Source organism: Sander lucioperca, chromosome 19, assembly GCF_008315115.2.
Source record: "Sander lucioperca isolate FBNREF2018 chromosome 19, SLUC_FBN_1.2, whole genome shotgun sequence".
NCBI classification, from domain to species: domain Eukaryota; kingdom Metazoa; phylum Chordata; class Actinopteri; order Perciformes; family Percidae; genus Sander; species Sander lucioperca.
In genome coordinates this window covers 14,137,943-14,151,330 of record NC_050191.1, presented here as the reverse complement: position 1 = coordinate 14,151,330, position 13,388 = coordinate 14,137,943, and the positions used below count along the sequence as shown (strand labels likewise).

Here is a 13,388-nt window from a genome sequence, read left to right as displayed (position 1 = left end):
TCCTTCTTGTCTGTTATTGGCTGGAACGCTGTTTGTTATGTTTGGTGGTGCAGGTTGGTGCAGTTTGTTTTTGTTAGCATTTGTGGAGCCTGGGCTGTCTACAGAGACCACGTTTTTTTACAGTGTGTTCAGGGGACAGGCAGCTAGTGGATATTATATACATTTTTCTGGTGAGTTGATGTTGAAGTTGTTGATCAGTGGAGTCTGATAGAAACAGAAGGTTCTCCAACGTTTTCATAGGTCACTGTACCTTCATCTTCATCATGATGCTCCTGTGAAAAACAACACAACACACTGGAGATTCTGAGATCAAATGGAACAAATACATCTCCTTTGTTGCTGCAGCCACTTAGACTCAGGCTATGTTTAGACGGAAACGATCTGAAGAGAAAATGCAAAAGTGGCGTTATGTTCTCACTTTTTATTCCACGTTTAGAAGAGCGTTGTGGGGGGGAAACCTGCGTGCATATGGTGAGGCAAAAGTGTGTGAAATGTGATCCATCAAGCCCGCGCGCCTGCGTAGAACCTTCCTTCTACTTGTCTCCCTCTCCTCTCCCTAGTAGCGCCAAGCGAACAACAAAAGCCGACAATTTTGTCTGGACAAACGATGCACACACAGACACACACGCGGCACACACACATATGCGGCGCGCACACACGGCACACACAGACACACACACACACAGACACACACATGCGGCGCACACACACGGCACACACACACATGCGGTGCACACACACACACACACACACACACACACACACACACATGCAGCGCACACACGGCACACACACATGCGGCGCACACACGCAGAGCGCGCACACCCACACGTGGTGGACACACACACACACATGCGGCGCACAAACACGACACATACACACACACACATGCACACACACACACACACACACACACACACACACACACACAGTGCAGTTTTACCCTTTAGACGGAACGCGTCGGTGGAGCGTTTTTAAGATTTCCACTCTGGAGGGTGGTTTCACTTTTTTGCGTTTTTAAACCCCTAAAACGCCGTCGCCGTCTAAACTAAAGGCACATCTGATAAAATATTTTGTCGTTTTCACCCGCGAGCGTATTTGTGTAAACAGGCCCTTAAAACAATACAGTCAGTACTAATTATTCTTATGATAAACAGTGAAATACCACAAACACAACAACGCATTCTCATGAACAGGTTTGTTTGATATTGTACGAAAACGTACGCACAACAATTTGTGTGATATCCTACGAAAGCACGGCGACAAAATTACAGGTGTGAAACCTCCCCTGGACCCCAGTCCAGACCAAACGGCCAAAATTTGGTCCAACCAAAAGAGATAGTCTCGCTCCGGATCAAACTGAACCATGGTCCGGTTTGGTTCTGGTGTGAAAGCATTTTTTGGATGGTTCGGACTTTCAGACCAAATACAGGAAGCTCTGGCAGGCTATCATCGTGTTATAAGACCGGGGAAGCTCCTTTAAGGAATAGCTCAGTGCTTATGTGTATGTGAAAGAGGGTAATTGTGTCAGCGCTCAGAGCAGACGCAACAAAACAAAAAGAGCCACGGCAGCACGGGGAGAGCAGCGGCCAGCTGGAAAACTCTGACACAGAGAGAATACGAGAGGACAAGGAAGCCCGTCTACAAACCACAGTTGTAGCCCGTTTACAACTGTCGGGAGACACAGCTCGCGTATGTGATGACGAATTACAGTGCATTACTTTTTGTAGCTATATGCACGAATGGTTGGTGAGAACAGCCTGAACACAAGCGTTTGATTATTCAGTTTCTAAACTCACAGCATTGACATCCATCTGGGTTTTGTTCCCTTAAAAAGACAAAAAAGAGCCGACTTTAGTTTCCACACTGGAAACCACGTTTTAAAATGTTCTTGTTTATAAAAATGAAATCTGTGAATGTTCTCACCTTTGGCTCTTGTCCATATATAGACCGCCACAACAGTTATTATGAGTACTGTTAAACCCACAGACACAATGCTGAACCTCAACCAACCTGGAGATTAGAATAAAGATATTAAATATATTTTATACTTTGTTCTTTTCCTTACACGAGTATTCTCCATTTAAAGCCATGTGTTGGTTTGACATTCATACTTCCCGAGACAAGGAGAAGATTTCGAGTCGCTACCTTGTGGTGTTGTTGAAGTATCACTGATATCAGGCTCTGTTTTGTTGGTCTGATCACCTGGACAAATGAGATGACAAAAGCAAACAAACTGTGTGGTGAGAAAGAATATTTCAGGTTCATCATCTGCAGTAAGTAAATAGAAAGGATACCATGGTTAATCTATGAAGATAAAATTGTAGATTGTGAGTTATGTCAGATTAAAGTGATTATAATCTCACCTGGTTTCGCACCCAAGGACTGAGGGCTGAAGGTAAACAGCTGCACTTTTTGAGTCACATCATCTGTCACTTCACACTTGAACAACTCATGATACTTTGGCTTCAGTTTGAGAGGAATAGTCGGAAATGTCAAATTAACTGAGCACTCAGAGTGGGATTTCTGCATATCTGTGTATCTTATATCTCCATCTTTCCCCTCATACTGCCACTCCACTGTGTGTCTACACCATTCATATGTCAACACAGAGCATTGTAACGTCACCTCATCAGTGTCCTTCTGTTCAGTCACTGGTGAAGATGGAGATATTGTGAGAGAAAGAGAATAAAAGTTAAATTAACTTCATCATTGCAATCATAATTATTGTATTGTTTCAGTATATTGTTTTAACAAGACAGTTTGAGCAGTTACATCATGATATAAATACTCACTGTGGATAACAGACAGGTAAACGTGAGCATCTTCCCGTTCCGATTTCAACTGTCTGCAGGTGTAAAGGCCGACATCATCAACTGTGACTTTCTTTATAACCAGAGAACAGTTCTCTGTAACACTCAGTCTGTCTGATTTAGCTTTGGCGTTTTCAAAAATCTTCCCACGGTCCACCAGCAATAACGATAACGTGCTTTCTGAATCACTGAAGATCCAGTATGTACCGTTACATTTGTCCTGATCATATCTCCCATTTTCACAAGGCAAAGTGACTTCATCTCCAACTCTGACAACAAAGCTGGGGGAAGATTGTCCATTCACTGCTGTTGAAATGAAATGAAATGGAAAATGAAAAACTGAAATACGAATATGCTTTGACACTGACAGTTGGTGTGAGTGTAGTTGTAGATGAGACTGTCCTCTGAAAAATATCCCAGCAATTTGTTTGCTCAAGCAGCATTTACGACATATATTTACGTTGTATTGTTGGCGGCGCCCTTTAGTGGCCGTAGTCATTATAACGGGAGCAAATAAGAAAGTAAGTTGACGAAGAAGAGCTCCATGTGATGGTTGGAGTCGGCTGGCTGTGAGTTTTTGTTTATTTCCCTTAGCTGTTGGTTTTTTTTTCCTGTCGGCTCTGTCTCTCTCCCTGTGTCTCTTTTGCTTTCCCTCCTCCCCTCCTGTCTACTGCCTGCCAGCTGACGAGACACACCTGCTGCAATCACCATCACCGCTCTCCCGCCCCGCACACCTGCCAGCCATCTACAATTAAGCACAGTACTTCAACCCCGGCTCAACAGACCATCTCCGCTGAATCGTTGTCTCTGCTGCATCGGTGACGCTCGCATACGTTATCTAACAAAATCCTTCTGCACTTACCTTTCCCTGTGTGTTTTCCTGTCTTACCCTTTTTGTGTTCGTTTTGCAGTGACCGCCTCCAAGTCTCCAAATCCAGTCAGCTGGCCTCTCCATCCAGTCCTCCTCCCACAGCACCCTGCTTCACCCAACCTCCATCTCCGTGTCCAGCCAGCCCGTCTTCAGTCCTCTGCTTCCCTTCTCCAGTGCCTCCTCCTCGGACCTTCGGCCCTGGTTTCCCCGCGCTCCCCTGAGTCATCCTAGTTTCCGCCCTTGAGTCCCTCTCCTTCCTAGGTTTTTTCCCTTGAGTCCCTCGTCTTCCTAGTTTCCGCCCTTGAGTCCCTCACCCTCCTAGGTTTTCCCCTTAAGTCCCTCACCCTCCTAGTTTCTGCCCTTGAGTTCCTCGCCAGATTTGGCTCTAGTCTTTGTTTAAATAAAATTGTTACCTTTTTTGAGTCTTGCATTTGAGTCCTATCTGTTCATTGTAACACTCCAAACTCTGGCTAAGGAGGTAGGAGACCGGGGTTCATGTCCAGTTTGAAAAGAAACGTAAACGGCTTTTTTTTTTTTACTTTACGGAACAAACAAAACTACGTCACGTTCTGCATCAGTTGCCTAACCATAAGTGAAGTAACGTAACAAATGTACGGATTTGAACCAAAACCACAATATTTTTCTAAACTTAACTAAGTAGTTTTTGTGCCTAAATCTAACCAAACTATGACAGTTTCACAATAGTAGTGATGTTTTTTTAAAACTGCAACCGTAACGTTTAGACACGAGGACAGAAAAAGCTCCTGTGGGTCCTATTTCCTGCCACAGCTAGGGACACCAATTCATGAAATGCTCCGATGGGTCGTTTTTAGAGGGTAGGAATAAAACGACATATGTAGTGGAATGGTTAGGAGAACTTGTTGTTTTAGATGCATTTTGAGTTTGCGAATGTGTTTCATCCTTTGTTTCCAAATTTCACAAAATTCTGCTGTCTTAAACTCTCTCTTAAACTTTTTCTTGTGTGTCTAAATAAAATGCACTTTGTATAATAACTTATCATTTCTAATATTTATAGTTATATTTTGTAATGTTTCTGGTATTTGTGTATGTATGTATTCTTACCTGTAAACTGAAGCAGTATCCCAAATAAAGACATTTTAATCCATTTGAATTCAGCCATTGTGCGTCTCTCTCTTTCTGTCCCTTTCTCAGCTGTCATCTGTCAGAGACACTGAACGGATGCATGTTAAAAATAAAGAATCTACTTCCTGTGATGAGTGACGTGTTACTTCCTTAAAATCTATCTTTTGCAAGTTGCTGAATGTTTGTAAGAGGAGCATATCAGTATCTCTCTTTCAGCTTTTGATTTCCTTAAATGTCTGAACATTTGTTGTGCATTTAGAGATTAAAAAGGAGAGGCCCAAGAACCAACACTTTTTGTAATCTGACAGAACATAATATATTTTATAAAAATGCTTCACATTCATGTCTATGACAGAAACTTTATGTAGAAACTTGTTTTTGGTTCCAAAAACATACAATTAATACATATTTACAACTTTTATTACCAAACTGCATTATATTATCAGTAGTCTTGCTTTGCCAGACCCTCCTCCAAAGCGCCCTGAAGGAGGGTCTGGCTACTCCACATAGCAATCGGGGACGGGGGGATAACATGCTCTGGTTTAATGGCATTTCTTTAAACCAACCACAATCGTCATGGGCGGCGCTAAACTCGTAACACAGCCGCTGCAAAATAGTCGTGCAACAGAAAACTCAGCTTGGACAGATAGTCTAGCTAGCTGTCTGGATTTACGCTGCAGAGATCTGAGGAGCAGTTAACCATAGTCCTCACTAATCCACCGGAGTTTAAAATTACAACAAAAAAAAGAAAGCGGAAGGAAACAGAAAATATATGAATCCGGAGGAATTTCCTGCGGCACCGGAGCAATCCCGAAAGTGGAACGTCAAGGATATAGACGATATTATCAGTAACAATAAAGAGAAGACAGTTACTGACTCGATTAAAACTCACAGCTTTTTCAAGTTTAGTCTACAAAATCTAGAAAAACATACAACAAACTGACAAATGACAAAATCAAGTGAACTGTGTGGTGAGAAAGAAGATTTCAGGTTCATCATCTGCAGTAAGTAAATAGAAAGGATATCATGGTTAATCTATGAAGATAAAATAGTAGATTGTGAGTTATGTCAGATTAAAGTGATTATAATCTCACCTGGTTTCGCACCCAAGGACTGAGGGCTAAAGGGAAACAGCTGCACTTTTTGAGTCACAGCATCTGTCACTTCACACTTGAACAACTCGTGATACTTTGGCTTCAGTTTGAGAGGAGTAGTCGGAAATGTCAAATTAACTGAGCACTCAGAGTGGGATTTCTGCATATCTGTGTATCTTATATCTCCATCATCAACTGTGACTTTCTTTATAACCAGAGAACAGTTATCTGTAACACTCAGTCTGTCTGATTTAGCTTTGGCGTTTTCAACAATCTTCCCACGGTCCACCAGCAATAACGATAACGTGCTTCCTGAATCACTGAAGATCCAGTATGTACCGTTACATTTGTCCTGATCATGTCTCCCATTTTCACAAGGCAAAGTGACTTCATCAACAACTCTGACAACAAAGCTGGGGGAATATTGTTTATTCACTGCTGTTGAAATGAAATGAAATGGAAAATGAAAAACTGAAATACGAATATGCTTTTATACTGACAGTTGGTGTGAGGATAGTTGTAGATGAGACTGTCCTCTGAAAAATATCCCAGCAAGTCGTTTGTTCAAGCAACATTTACGATATATATTTACATTGTATTGTTGGCGGGGCCCTCTGGTGGCTGTAGTCATTATAACGGGACCAAATAAGAAAGTAAGTTGACGAAGAAGAGCTCCAAACTCTGTGTAAGGAGGTAGGAGACCGGGGTTTGTGTCCAGTTTGAAAAGAAACGTAAACGGCGATTTCTTTTTACTTTACGGAACAAACAAAACTACGTCACGTTCTGCATCAGGTGTGTAACAGTAAGTGAAGTAACGTATGAAATGTACGGATTTGAACCAAAACCACAATCTTTTTCTAAGTTATTTGCTTCCGCCTGCTCCTTCTCGAACAAATCCTTTTTTTTTTTTTTTTTTTGTAAATTCTGATTGTGTTTTTGTGGTTTTAAATGTTTTGTTTTGTTTTCTTTTGCAACATTGTTGATTGTTCGAGATAAATAAAAAAATTAAAAGTCCAATATTTAATATATTTACTATAATAAATCCAAAAATGACCCCAGTGCATCATCAGATATTAAGGAAACATGCTAAGTTGAAAAACTATCTTTTCTGACATCAATGCTAAAAAAACTTCCTTTTGAAAGTTCTTTTCCGTGACGGAATGTCTGTTTGTGTTTTCCCTGTGTGTTGTTATCAACTGCTCAGTTTGACAGCCAGGCCGGGTTGCCAGCTATAACGTTACCTGTAAAAACGTAAACCCAGCGCGCTACAGCTGTAACGTTAGTACAGCCATGAAAGCAGCAAACAAACGAACAGGATCAACGGAGATAGATTCTACCCAACCTTAAAAAAAAGGCATGTTTCTAACAGTTGCGTGACCAGAGACGTAACAAACCCCGGATAAATATTGGAAATGTATTTGAAAGATGGAGACAGCTTAGAGCCTAAAAGGACGCCGAGCTGGCTAATTTCCTCCTGAACAGGTAAGCATTAGCTTCAGGCTAATTTTTCACGGCTACAAGGGACGGGCATTTTATGTCATTGCAACATTTGTGTACTCACATTGAATTACATAGCTAGAGTACCCAAGTTGTTTACTCGCAAAAACAATTGAGACACAGCTAGTAAAGTGAACCCGACAGATCCTGGCTAACGCTAGCATGCTAACCCTGCTAACTGCTAACATTACCGGAGGACCAGGCAAGCGGGCCACGGAAAGAGAGGACCGTGAGTTTGCAGTGAGCTCAGCGATTGTTGCCGTAATTCTAAGACAATAAAGTGTGTTCAGTTGGGTGGAGAGGACAGCGAGGTTGTTGTGTTTTTAGCGGTTCCTACTGTAATTCTAAGCCGATGAAGTGTGTCTGTCCGTCGGGTGGAGAGGACAGCGAGGTAGTTATGTTTTAAGCGGTTCCTACCGCAATTCTAAGCCGAAAAAGTGTGTCTGTCAGTTGGGTACAGAGCTCTGCGTGAGCACAGGCTTTTATGCCTGTCAATATAGCCAGCATCTAATGTTAGCTACTCCGCTGTGCTGTGAAGTAATGTCTTGCTATGTCTAGCAATGGATGCTGCGGTCTCAGACTGGCAACCTCCGTGAACTTCGAGTCTGGGGAGGAGGGGGCGGAGGAGATTAAGGGATTGATACCCAAACCGAGCCCGACGGGTCCCGACGGGTCCCGACGTGCCGGGCCGGGTTCGGACAGATATTTAGAAATTATGGTCGGGTTCGGGTCGGGCTCGGTCACATCAGCACGATAAGGCATCTGTTGTAAAATGGTGCTGCGGCTCCTTTAAGAGAGCTCAGTGCGTGTGTAAAGTGGGCAGAAGAGAGATAGAGAAAGAGGAAGCAGACATGTAGATGCGACCGGAGCAGAGTTGGTGGAAAAGTTTTGTACACAGTGTGTGCGGTGTCCGAAATAAATCCCAGACTGAAAACCAAGTTCATGCATCTGTTCACCAGAAACAGGATATTAACCCTGACGTTATAACATGGAGTTAACGAGTCTCCCCTGGTTTTCTGACCACGGTCGGAAAAGAAGCAATCAGGAAAAGTTAACACATTGAACATTTTAACAGCTTATTAACGTGCGCTTGTTGCCCCGTGTGTGCTGATGCCTCATCTGTTGACATTTCCGAATGCCTTCCAGTTGCTTAATAAAAGCTTTCCACACAAACAAACGTACATGTGTCATTAGTATGAGAACAAAATGAGATTTGAACTGTGTCAGGCTCGGGTCGGGCTCGGACAGAAAAATTCGGCCCGATCCGGACTCTAGAGGAGACGACTCTCTCCAGTACTTTGAATTTGTACTGCAGTAACTATTTTAAACACTAGCTGTCAGTATTACATTGCACCTTTAACCCTTGTGTCGCCTTTAACCCTTGTGTCACCTTTAACCCTTGTGTCGCCTTTAACCCTTGTGAGAGTGGGGTGCGTGTGTGTGTGTGTGTGTGTGTGTGTGTGTGTGTGTGTGTGTGTGTGTGTGTGTGTGTGTGTGTGTGAACTGACAAGACAATACACACAGTGATTCATTTATATAATTGAATGCTGGGTAGTTTATCTAAAATAATACATCATTTTTTTAATTTAGTTTTTTATAATCAATCTGTAAAACTAATATTTTCTAGTGCGTGTCTGTCCGTCTCCAAGTTGTCACAGAGTTGTCTGATGGGAGGTCATTATCAGCCAGTGTCTGAGGACCGTGCTGATTGGTCTCACTGGTCAACAGCTCTGATTGTAATTTGATTCCTTCAGAGGGAATTAGTGGAAACTGTGGCTAATGTGTGAAGAGAGCTCAGAGATAAACATGTTGACAGGCTGAAATGACCTTTGACCTGAGTATTGCATACTCAGGTCAAACTATACTCAGAGCATTCCTTCTTGTTTACCTAAAACACTATTTATAATAATAATAATAATATCTATTATAAATATTGTCATTATAACACCCATATCCTTCTTTACAGCGAGTATTGATTCATGTGAAGTCATCCAAATACATGGTAAGTGTGTAAGCAAGTCCCATAAACACCTGAGCCCTAGTGTTTGCGTGTATGAATGTGTGCGTGTGTAAGTGGGTTTCCTTGTTGAAGCGTGCGCTCCTCACTGCAGCACCATTTTTCATCTCCTGAGACTCTTGTTGAGAGAGGGCTTGAAAATCAACTCTCAACATTTGCACATTAGACAGACAGACACACACACACACACACACACACACACACACACACACACACACATTTTCCCTTGTACTCATTTTGGCATCCAAGGCCAGGGGATAATAGTGTCACTGTGCGTAAAGTTTGCATGCGTTTGTGCATGCTAAAGCTGCCTCCAGGCTACATTAGTGTGTGTGCTTGTGTGTGTTGTGTGCTGTTGGCAGGGAAGACAGCCAGACACATGGCACATGGTGTGTAAGCAAGTCCCAGAAAAACCTGAGCCCTAGTGTTTGCGTGTATGTATGTGTGCATGTGTAGGTGGGTTTCCTTGTTGAAGCGTGCACTCCTCAATGCAGCAGCTTCTTTCATTTCCTGAGACTCTTGTTGAGAGAGGAGTGAAAATCAACTTTCAACATTTCCACATTAGAGGCCACAGCCACATTCAAGGCCACATCCTTCAGTCTGATGCATTAGCACTGCTCGGATAAACAGCCCCTTGGTGGACTATCAGCCGTGGACGGACGATCAGTCGCTGGCGGACTATGAGCCGTGGACGGACTATCAACCGCTGGCGGACTATCAGCCATGGTCAAGCTCGTTAGAATAGACATTGTTTCTTCTGACAGGGGGGGCCTCAAAATGGATGCAACAACTGCATGTTTTTCCCTTTACCTTTGCACATTTTGATAGCAAAGTTCTTGTTGTTTATTTTCAGGCTGGAGGCAATTCCAGGTTGACATAATCCCGATGAGGGACAAGTTTCCAAGCAGGACACTGAGAAGGGTGCAACTCCCAATACACTTTTGTTTGCAGAGTAAAGTTGAAGCTCAAATGGAACATGTTAGAGGCCGTTTCCCCTGCAAACTAAAACTTAATTGTTGCTCCACCAAGAGGCCTCAGGCAAAACTGTAACTACAGTCTGCAAACACTGTGGACACACAGCACTTTGTTGAAATGCTAAGACTGGCTGCTGGCAAAACGATTAGCCACACATTCAAAAACAGAATGGATTTCAGTCTGGTGAAAACACTGTAGAAAGTAATGGAGATGAAAGCAATGGAAACGCAACATTCATTTGTTGTGATGATGCAGACATCTAATATGAATAAAACGCATGATGCTGTCCATATTGGCTTTTTTTTTTCTTTTTTACTGTAGTGGAGTTAGTGTGTGTTTCTGTGAGCGTGTGCATGCTGTCATCCAAGCGAAGAGGCTACGGTCTCACACGTTCCGGACAGTAGGCCCATGTACAGCTCCCGCAGATGTATCTCTTGCAGCCACAGCACACGGTGTGTGTTTTGCAGTCCTTATTCTTTGGACAGAGCTGACACCTCTTCCTCTTGCCAGGCACTCTCGATGCGGCCGGTTCCGCATCCTTGTAGTCATCCTCTTCGGCTCGCCGATCGGCACCGGTAGCGGCGGACCTCATCATAACAGCTTTGACGAGCGCTTCCGTGCGAGGGAGACGCTCCCTTCTTTCAAAGAGTAGAGTCACGAGCGCCCTTCCCAGCTGCTCGAGGAACGCCCTCCTCCTGTTCAGCTTGCAGCGCATCCACTCGGGCCTGAGCTCTCTCCATATCACGCAGGCGTCGTAGGCGGACACGTCGAGGATGTTGTGGAAGACGGCGAGGGGCCAGCGCGCGGTTTTCCTCCTGCAGCTGTACATGACCTTGTCTAGGTTGTCCACGCCTCCGTTGGTGTGGTTGTAGGGGAGGATGATTTCTGGTTTCACGTCCCTGCTGTCGCTGACTCGCGCGTCCTTGGTGTGCAGCGTGCTCAGCAGCAGCACGGTCTTGTTTCTCTTCGAGATGTAAGACACCAGAGCGGTGTTGAGCATGAAGGCGAAGTTGGACGAGAAGACCTCCCTCCCCTTGGTCGCGAGCAACGTGGTTGGCAGCTCGGGCTTGTTTTTCCGCATCGTGCCGACGACGGTGAGGTCCCTCTCGAGGAGGAACTGGGTCTGTTCGTAGGAGGTGAAGAAGTTGTTGCACGTCACGTTGCGGCCTCTCAGCCCCTCGGTCACGTCTAGCGTCACGTCTGGTGACGGGCTTCCCCGTGTAGACCTGCATCCTCCATGCGTAGCTGGCCTCGCCGTCGCAGGCGACCATTGACTTGATACCGTACCTCGCAGGCTTGCTGGGCATGTACTGGCGGAAGGGGCGTCAACCTTGTTTTTAAAAAAAATAAGAATAAACCCAAGTGCATTGGGGGGAAATTACTTAATAAGTAAAAATAGAAGAAAAAAAACAATAACATAATAAAACAATAAAAGACAACAATTAAACAACAGTAAGAACAAATGAATAACAACCATGAAAGGGGACCAGTTGCTCATCCGTGGTCATGTCGGGGCCCAGGTTGTAGAGGCCCACGCGTCCCACACGTCTCGTATGGCCGCCAGTTTGTCCGAGGCTCGTCTAGTGGGTCTCGACTCGCGGTCGTCGAATTGCAGCAGTCTCGAGTACGCGTGGAACCGTTTGATCAGCATTGTGGTGCGGAAAATCGTCCTTCCGCTCTCCTCGTCCCACAGGCTCTCCAAGGTCTCGTTTTGGGACCTGTACACCCCTGAGAGGATTAGCAGCCTGAAGTAGGCGCGCAGGTCCGTGGTGTCCATCGCTTGTCCACTCGTCGCCGTATTTCTTTCGGGCTTCAAGGTTTGTGATGGCCAGTACGCTTTCTATTTGCCGTGTGACAAACAGGCTGAATGCAGAAAAACAATCAAATAAACAAGCCGTGACCCATAGGACGAGGCGAGGGTAGTTGACAAAATGAAATAAAGGAAGGGTCGCGGAGACCCGAAGGACGAGTTGAGTTTTCAAATGTGTTTCATCCCTTGTTTACAAATTTCACAAAATTCTGCTGTCTTAAACTCACTTTTTCAGTGCTTGTTCACAAACATTTGGGTATCTGGAGTGCCTACTGACCCACAAACTGTGAAATAAGATGACCCAGTCAGTTGTTTGTGGGCTGCCTCCATCAGAAAACATGGGATTTAACAAAGCATTCAGATTTAAGTCCCCTTCATATATCACAAGCAGACTCATTACAATACATCGGCCACCATCTGAGTACCTCCACCCACGGCTTGAGAACTACTTTCACAAGCCAATCAGAGCAGACTGGGTTTTTTTGGGGAGAGGGGCTTAAAGAGACAGGCGCTAAAACAGAGCATTATAGACAGATAGTGAATACAGGTATATTCAGACAGACAGTAGGAGTAAAATAACGTGTTTTTTTTTTTAAATATTAAAGCATGTAAACATGTTCTAGTAGAAACCCAAAATACAAGTATAAACCTGAAAATGAGTCTCCTTTAAATAAAAGTCACTGTATGCAAAATTGTAGCATTTTGTTTCTGGTATTTCTATATTTTATATTTATACTCTTACCTGTAAACTGAAGCATCTTTATTAGAAATAAAAACACTTTAATCCATCTGAATTCAACCATCTTGAGGCTTTTTCTCAGCTTTTCACTGTCACAGTCTCTGAACTGAGAAAAGAAGAATCTTTCAGTTCAATTTTTTCAATTTAATTTTATTGTCATTCAGCATGTTGGACACACAGAAAACGAAATTTGCTCTCAGGACCAGCAATATGACAGTGGCAGTAATTAATTAGCCTATAATTAAAAAAATAAGGTTTAAATATAGAATAAATAGGATAAGAAATAAAAGCAGTTCTTTAAAAACAATCAAAGTGACAAGTATTTCAGGGCATCAGCAGTCCATAAAGTGCATCAGCGGTCCATAAGGTAAAGTGCATACAGTTCAATAAAATGCATACAGTTCTTTAGGTAAAAGGGATGGCAGCAGCACACAGTAGACAGTGTAATTGACAGTCCTTGAGTTCACA

At 43.6% G+C, this 13,388-nt stretch overlaps 1 protein-coding gene across 1 annotated transcript; it reads right to left on the bottom strand.

The window, feature by feature from the left end:
* Positions 1-162: 162 nt before the first annotated feature.
* LOC116056191 lies at positions 163-13,018 on the bottom strand. The gene is made up of 7 exons (XM_035995747.1): positions 12,924-13,018; positions 2,796-3,119; positions 2,367-2,654; positions 2,149-2,271; positions 1,927-2,013; positions 1,800-1,828; positions 163-272 (listed from the first exon to the last, which is right to left on the bottom strand). Exons 1-7 carry the CDS (start codon positions 12,982-12,984, stop codon positions 195-197), a joined length of 990 nt encoding a protein of 329 aa, XP_035851640.1. The 5' UTR covers positions 12,985-13,018; the 3' UTR covers positions 163-194.
* Between the last annotated feature and the right edge of the window lie 370 nt (positions 13,019-13,388).